The sequence below is a fragment of the Benincasa hispida genome, chromosome 9 (assembly GCF_009727055.1).
Source record: "Benincasa hispida cultivar B227 chromosome 9, ASM972705v1, whole genome shotgun sequence".
NCBI classification, from domain to species: domain Eukaryota; kingdom Viridiplantae; phylum Streptophyta; class Magnoliopsida; order Cucurbitales; family Cucurbitaceae; genus Benincasa; species Benincasa hispida.
This window is the reverse complement of record NC_052357.1, coordinates 738,632-747,335: the sequence shown is the minus strand read 5'-3', so window position 1 is coordinate 747,335 and position 8,704 is coordinate 738,632. Positions and strand designations below refer to the sequence as shown.

The following is an 8,704-nucleotide window of genomic DNA, read 5'->3' as shown; positions in this document are numbered from 1 at the left end:
CTATATGAGATTTCTTGTGATTTTTAATATGGGCAATAGTTAAGTGCAACGTAGACTCAACTAAGTCTACAGCCCATTTTATTACATAATAAAAAGAGAATTTAATTATTTTTAAAGAAAAATGTTTGCTACTTGACAATTTTTAATAAGAGAACTATCTAGACTATACAAATCTTTGCTACATGTTAAAAAGAAATAAGTATTTTTGTTTTAATATCGTTAAAAATAGCTATATAAATGGACGATTAACATTAACTCTATATCAAAATTGGATCCCTTTAGTTATTATTGATCAGTACAAACGTTCTATAACATGGAAAAAAGGTCATGGAGATTTTATAAAGATTCAAAAAAAAAAAACTTCAATTCATAAAAATATATAATCCACCTCAATTTGATTGAACTAAACCACACAAAAACAAAAACAAAAAAAATGGGACCATCAATTTGATTTTCATAAAAGTCTCATCATGCATAGATACATTTTCTGAGCATAAATAGCTATATTTGCCTACTTATTTGCATTTTGTGTAAAAACAAGTAAGTATTTTTTTAGTTTGTAAGGGTGAGGCATCCAACTAAAAAAAGAAAGTGCTTTATCCACTAATTTATCTTCAAATTTACTAAAGTAAACCAATGACCATCAGATAATCTAAGATATTTAAGCTATTGCAAATATTGGAGTGAAAAATGGATTAAACTAATTAAGACACTGAAAACTATCAAAACGAGTTTTTAGTTAAGGATTAAATAATGTATTAATATCAGCTAATACTCACACATATGGAATATAAAAACACGAGAAAAGAAATTTAGTCGTAAGAATAGAGATTCGAACCTCTAATCTTTTGGTTGATAATATATATTATCTTAACTAGTTGATGAATTGTGGAATTGTGGAATGTTGAACTTGAAATATAAAATTATTTCGTAAAACGTTTAGAATTGAAATTAATAATAATAGTAATGTTAAATTAACATTTGTCTTGGTCGAAATTAATAACACAATTCATGATGGAAAGAAAAGGGATAAATATCTTTTTGATCTTTAAGTTTTTAGTCTAATTTCTATTTGGTTTCTATGTTTTAAAATATTATATATTTAGGCCACGTTTGGTAACTATTTTATTTTTTATTTTTGTTTTTTAAAATTAATCTTATATCATCCACATTTCTTACCACGATTTGCATCTTTCTTAAGTACAATGGTTCAAATCTTAGCCAAATTTTAAAAACAAAAACAACATTTTGAAAGTACTTTTTTTAGTTCTCAAAATTTTGGCTTTATTTTTTAAATCATTGGTGAAAAGTAGATAAAAAAGGAAGAAATTTGGGGGTGGAAGTAGTGTCCATAAGCTTAATTTTAAAAAACAAAAACAAAAACAAAATAGTTACCAAAGGGAGTTCTTAAGTTTTGAGTTTTATTTCAATTTATTCCATAGGTTTTAAGATGTTATAATTTTACCCTTAACATTTGAATTTTGTTTCAATTTAGTACACAGATTTCAAAATTTACATTTTAAACCTTATTTTTCACTAAATATTCATTTTTTTTATCTTTAGTGTTAACGTAGGTTAATAGATTTAAAATAACTAAACAAATTATAATTAAATACATTTCGCTATTTTTCATCACTTTTAAATTTAAATTAAAAAATTCACTTCATGATTATTGTAAATTAATTAATAGACATTGACGTCAATAATTGAAAGTGAATATTTAATAAAAAATCAAGGTTAAAAATTAAATGTAAAATCTTGAAATCCAGGGATAAAATCGAAACAAAACTCAAATCTCAAACTTAAAATTGTTACATTTTAAAATTTAAGGACGAAATTGAAACCAAAATCAATGTTTAAGGACAAAATGTGTGACATTTTGAAACATGAGACCAAAAAAGTATTTTTTTTTCAAAAGAAAATATAAAGCATCTCTTGTAAGTTGTGGCATGGCAGGTAGATTTGACACATCAATATATATGGAGTGAATAATAAATGTAAACTAATGCAAATACAAATATGAGTGATAGGTATTTGAGCTTACTGAAAAATGTAAGATGTTTATTTATTTATTATCCTATCTGATTGTTTTGAAGAGATTCGTTAAGAAATATTCAGTCCAATGTTTACTTATATATCGTTTACATTAAATTAAGACATCGACATTTAAAATTTTGAATTAAATTTATAATTGTTAATACCAAATTTTAGCTAAAAAATATACTTAACTTTCACGTGACAACAACGATAAGAAAATTTCTCTGATGTTTAAGTCAGTAAGAGAATTGTAGAATAGAAAATAAGTCAGAAGTTTAATTTATCTCATATGAAGTTATAATGATATATTTATAAGGGATTTGATTTAGGGTTTATCTTAGTCCAACTAGGATTAGGGTATGAGTTTCCTAATCCTAGATGAGCTAGGTTATCTCTTAAGCCAAATGGGTCAGGGCGCATCAAACTTCAAACCTTGACCTGGACCTCATTCTTGGTCGAAGCCGACCGGCCCAATATCCTTGGAAGGTGCACTAGGGTTTCATCCCGTAAGGCCTCACTATGCTGGGTCTTTGGCTATTGGGCTAACATAAGAGAATCGACCTCAGTTGGGGTCGAAGTCGTCCAAACCCCATTTTGTCATTGGGCCTATCCCTTCAGGCTTCTCTTACTCACCTTTGATCATTTTACCCTTGATTCCAGAATCCCCCTATAACATTAGCACCTACTCCTAAGTTAGGGTTCGTGGTTTTTCAAGCCATTTGTCATGGGTTTTAATTCCAAAAACATATCTTCGGAGTATAATCTCCCCTTTAATCTCCACGCTACCTCGTCATGAAACTTAATTCAGACTTGCTAGGAACTGTTTGGCCTATCGAGCCAAACCCTTTTGAGGTCCAACTAATTTTTCAACGTGTTTCTCCATTTCATGACGAATTTATGCACCAAATTTGCCAGACTCACCCTAAGGATAGGCCCAACAACATGTATTGCTCTCCTGACCCAAGGTGAAACCCAGGTCATGAGCAAACCTAGAATATTATCTTACCAAGTCTGTTGCAGCTCAATCAGCTTTTTGGTATCCTTGTCCACCCTGAGGGTGGAGCTATGGTTAGTTCACCCATCATTTCCCCATATGGGTCGTTGTTTTCACTTATCTTCAATAATCCTGATCATAAGTCTCGTTTCCTTTTTGTTTATCTCTAGTAACTTGATCATTAGTCTCGTAATTTCTTTGATTTATCACACCATCTTTTTTTATGGTTCTAACCTGACCCCTGGGTGTCCTTAAATTTTGGACTTTGAAATTGGTTAGTTGACTGTGAGTGGTCAACTCTCCCAATTTTTCACTAAATATCTTTACTCAGAAAATTGCTTGAGTCTCAGTTGGGTTTCTCTTGGCAACCTTCTCTTTTGTGAGTAATTAAGTCTCTTTTTGAGATTCTTCAACTGTCTTTATAAAATCTTGCATCCAAATAATTATATGTAGTTGCATTGATTCACATATTCTTTTGTACATTCTTTAGTATTCCAATTAATCTATAATCCTTCATATACACAGGTTGATAATTAACAGTTTAACTTTCTTTTATTTTGATCATGGAGGTTTAATTCACTCATGGCTTCTACCTTCAAAATTTCTTTTTATAACATGGTTGCGAGAATTAAGCCATCATGACCCTAATTTTCTTAACTTGCCAAGATCTCAATCTTTGCAAAGGTAAATGACTCCCTTTCCCATAGACAGTGCCAACTATTGATGCCAAATTTTGGCAAAGGAAAAGTGCATCTTACCTACACATGATATCAATGGTAAATTTGCAATTTTTAGGAAGATAGGACCTACAAAATGAAGAAAAAGGACTATGATACTAAGTCAGTAAAGAATTGTGGAATAGAGAAGAGGTCAAAAGTTTAAGTTATCTCATATGAAGTAATAATGATGTAGCACTTAGCATGCCCTATTCATCAAACTATGAGCCTCGGCCTCGACCTCATTCTTGGTCGAAGCCGACTAGTCCAACATCCTTGCTAGGCGTGCTAGGGTTTCATCCTTTAAGGCCTAGCTATTGTGAGTCTTTGGCCATTAGGCTATATAAGAGGCTCAACCACGGTTGGGATCGAGATCGAACAGGTCGAATTTATCCGTGGGCCTCTCCCTCCAATCTTCTCTTACTCGTCTTTGACCATTTTATCCTTGATTCCAAAATCCATCCATAACAATAATCATCATCAAATGATTTGGTGATTTGACTTATCATAAAAGAAATGAGTCCTTTCCAGTGTAAAGTACATCACCTACTACCCCTTTATTAAAAAGGAAAACAAAAAGTGAATAGAGACTGCAGTTGAGAAAGGGAAAAAAAAAAATTGAATGGAGACTGCAGTTGAGAAAGGAAAAGAGTTAAAAGATAAAATGAGAAGAGAATTATTACATTATTCATTTCTTAAAAAAAAAAAAAAAAAAAAAAAAAACCTATCACATGAGTTAATATGGGAGCCTCCACTGAATTTTAGTCGACAATAATTCAATATTTAGCTTTTGTAATATTAAAGGGTTGAATTGAACTACTTTTAAAACTCAACCTATTAAAATCAAGACGATCATAACTTTCAATTGGCATTTGATATGTGTTAATAAGTCTCATACTTCAAATCTCCTATTCCTTATTGTCCTAAAAAAAAACTTAACCAAATAAATTTCTTCAAATCAAATAATATTATCTACTAAACTATTTCAACCCAAATAACATTTATAAAATAATAAACTTAACCAAATCCAATAATAAAATATTTAGATTTTGCCTCAACTCAGATCCATACAAATTTATACTTTAATCTAGACCACACAAGTTAGTTTAAATTGATTGAATTTATCAAGAGATCACTTAAGCACCTTTTTTAGTACAATTGAGGGTAAAAAATTTGAACCACAAATCTCGTAATCACTAACACTTATATGTCAATTCAACTATGAATCACTTTGGTAGGACTATTTAAACGCCCTTACTTAGTTAAAATATGCTTCAAAATTGAAAATGAAAATATAAACCCATTTAGCAACTATTTTCGCTTTTAAAAATTAAACATTTAGTAATAATTTCTAGGACTTTTTTTTATAGTTTTCAAATTTTAGTTTAGTTTTTTAAACTATTCATAAAAAAGTGGATAAATAAATAAAAAAAAAATTGAAAATAGAAATAGTATCCATAGACTTAAAAAAAAAAGTAAGGCCCATTTGATAACCATTTTGCTTTTGAAAATTAAGTTTATGAACATTACTTCCACCTCCTATATACTTTTCATTCATGGTTTACAAAACCAAGTCAAATTTTAAGAACTAAAAAAATAGATTTCAGAAAATAGTTTTTGTTTTTTGTTTTTCTTTTTAAAATTTGGTTAAAAACTCAATCAACCATTGTCATTATAAAAAATGTGAATAAAACAAGCTTAATTTTTAAAAATAAAAAAAAATTCAAATGATTAGCGAGCGTACACTAAAGAAAGAATGGGAAGACGAGTATAAAAATATAAGGATAGAGATTATTGGAATTCGTTGATGGGACAAGCCGACAAGAAATTAGGTAAAGAAAGTAGTAATATAATTATGAACATAGAATGGGTAACGCAACAACAACAACAATAACTACTCATATATTAAAAATATATATATAATATAGCACAAAACCCTCACATGGCCCCCCTTGGCTTACTCATCCAAGGAAAGCAAACACAGGTACATTTTTAAAAAAAATTTTAAACAGCTTGGATCATAAATAACTTTTGGAATTATTTAGTTTTTCTTTTCTTCTTGGGTTCTTCATCGTTGCCGTCGTCGTCATCATCATCATCACCAATCTTGTTGGATGTGGTAGTGCTAAACAAGCTGGTGTATCTGCTGCTGCTGCATTATCGGAAGATTCAGCTGCGAACAGGATCGTGACACCTCACCACCTAGTGGAATCACTGGTAGATTATCACAGTTGCATATCTCGATCATGAACCCATCTGGATCGTGGAAAAATAACTGATCCACCTGTATTCCTCCTTCCTCTACTACCGCCCGCACGTAATCAATCTCCATCTCCTTCAGCTTCTTCTCTACTGCTCCCATGCTCTCGCACTGCTCATCATCATCACTATCATTACTCTTAAATACCAGAAATAAACTTAAAGTTGATTTGTCACAATTTATTTTAGAAACATTTTAGTATTTAAAAGAAATGAGTTTTAAATTAACCTAACAAGGTTTGAACATCATAAATACACGGACCGTACTACTTTTCATCCCTCTTCTCATCATCATTGAACCAACCAAAATATATTAAATATATATATATATATAATTTCTCACTTTGTAATGCATCTAGTCCATGGATCTTTTTCCATATAGTATGAAAATAATTCAATTTTTTTTTAAAAAAAAATTGTCACATGCTGGAGAATTTTATTTGGTGCTAAAAATGGGTGCAAAAACTACACCCAAATACTTTTAACTTCTAAATAAATATTGCTCCTAAAAAAGAAATGCGCTCCCCTTCCCAAAAATTCAACTATCTATGTCCAAAATTTTAGCGAATTGCAACCGCGGGAGGATAATATTGTAGGTTATTTAGGATGAATTCAGTTTGTTTTAGACCAAATTTAACAAGGTGAGCAACAAAATTCATACTCTTATTCAACTTTAGGTCCCACAACTTTACCACTTTTCGTTGTCTAAAAGGATCCTCGAAATTTAGGCTTAGCTTCTATAAGTAAGAGATTCTGATGGATGATACAAAATTAAATTTTAATGCCTTCACTTATGAACTTTTAAGTTCTTGAGTCAATAGATGGTTTAAGGGATCAGACGAAGGAATGTAGGACTAATAATAATTAGTTCCGTCCCTTTCCAGGGAACTCATGAATTATTGAAAAAAGCCAAAGGAATTAATCAATCAATTTAATTACCTGAAATGATATGTGATTATCCTTGGGATTAATCTCGCCTTTTTTGGGCAAATTCTCGAGTTTTTCCGATTGCAAGAGATGAATTCCAATGCCGTAACCAAACAGCCTAAAAAACGTCAGATCAAAAGCAAAATCATCATCATCAAACAAAACACAGAGACAAATCAGGAGAAATAAGAACGATTATGAATAAGATCAGAAAATTTTCTCACCAAGCGCCATCGAATTTGAAGGATCCAGGCCTACGAATGGGGAAAAACCCTAGAACATTCTGGTAAAAATCAATCGACTCTTCCACTGATTTACAAAGAAGCGATATGTGGTTGATCGACTTGAGATGCAGAGGATTTCCTTCCGATTCCTTCATTTTTGTAGAGAATGAAAATGAGATTCAGAGAGAATGAAAATGGAAGAAGGAGGGTTTTGAGCAACGAGAAAGAAGAAGAGGAGGAAACGAAAAGAAAAGATGGAGAAGGAGAGAAACAGAGAGAAGTAGTTGCGGAAGAAATCTACGGAGAAAATGGGGATAAGTTGGAGGGTTTAAATAGAACTCTTTGATATTCTTTGTTTTGCCACGTGTTTCTTTTCTGCTCACGTGGAGCCTCTGTCTGGATATGACACGTTGCTGACTCGGATCACGGGTAAATACTAAATACAACCCAATCATTTATTATTGGAAAAAACATATTTTTAGTCCTCCAACTTTGGATTTAGTTTCCATATTAAGCTTCAAAATTTTATACATTTCATCTAAGTTTTTATTTTTATTTTAATTTAGTCCCTACGTTTTAAAATATTCAATCTTACTCTTGAGATTTGAGTTTTATTTCAATTTGGTCCTTAAATTTCAATTTTTTTTTATTTTTTTATTTTAGTTTTTCATTAAATACTTATTTTGTCAATTTAATTAATTAATTTAAAATAATTTTGAAATGAGATTTTAAATTTAATTTTAAAAATAATAAAAATAGTGAAACTTAATTAATTATAATTTTTTAATTCTTTTAAATTGATTAAGATACATCAACACTAAAAACAAAAAAATTAATATTTAATGAAAAATCAAGGTTAAAAATATAAATCTTGAAACTTGGGATCAAACTGAAATAAAACTTAAATGTCAATGATAAAACTGTAACATTTTGAAACACAAAAACTGAAACAAAATTCAAAACTTAAAGACTATATGTGTTATATTTTGAAATTTAGGGACCAAATAAAAATCACACCTAAAACCTAGGATGAAAAAGATATTTTTCCAATTATTATATATACCACAGCTCACACCTGGAAAATATCTAGCCACTACTATGGAAAATTCTCGTTCCACTTGCTTGTCATTGAGTAAAATATATTAAAATATTATTTTTGTTCTTTATATTTTAATACTTGATTTAATCTCTAGTATTAATTTATTGTCAATGGTTAATTTTTTTCAAAAATTATTTGTCCATGTTTTCACTTTTAACTTTTTGAAAACTCAAATTCGAATAAAGAAAACGCATGAAGAACAAAATCTACTATAAATATATATATACACGCATGCACAAATATTGTTTGTCACTCACATTTCGATATTTAAATAAGAAAGTAAAAAAATGAAGAAATTAGAGAGTTTGAAAGTAAGATTCAAGTTACCTCAAATGATTTATCGAGAGAATGACCTGGAGTTTGCCTTTTTCCCATTTGAAATTAGAATGAGATGGATTTATCTTTATCCTACCTAAGTTTGAACCGAAGTCTATTTATCTTGTATTTA

The 8,704-nt window shown here is 30.0% G+C and overlaps 1 protein-coding gene across 1 annotated transcript; it reads right to left on the bottom strand.

Annotated features, from left to right (window-relative positions):
• Positions 1-5,575: 5,575 nt before the first annotated feature.
• On the bottom strand, positions 5,576-7,457 carry LOC120084764 (metallothiol transferase FosB). The gene is made up of 3 exons (XM_039040585.1): positions 7,158-7,457; positions 6,946-7,051; positions 5,576-6,118 (listed from the first exon to the last, which is right to left on the bottom strand). Exons 1-3 carry the CDS (start codon positions 7,310-7,312, stop codon positions 5,873-5,875), a joined length of 507 nt encoding a protein of 168 aa, XP_038896513.1. The 5' UTR covers positions 7,313-7,457; the 3' UTR covers positions 5,576-5,872.
• Between the last annotated feature and the right edge of the window lie 1,247 nt (positions 7,458-8,704).

What these genes read in the sequence shown, in the direction of transcription:
- LOC120084764 (XM_039040585.1), bottom strand. Translation starts at nt 7,312, where the DNA reads ATGAAGGAATCGGAAGGAAATCCTCTGCATCTCAAGTCGATCAACCAC. An exon ending in TTCAAATTCGATGGCGCTTG is followed by an intron (nt 7,052 to 7,157) that starts GTGAGAAAATTT and finishes GACGTTTTTTAG; the next exon opens with GCTGTTTGGTTACGGCATTG. An exon ending in ATAATCACATATCATTTCAG is followed by an intron (nt 6,119 to 6,945) that starts GTAATTAAATTG and finishes GATGATGAGCAG; the next exon opens with TGCGAGAGCATGGGAGCAGT.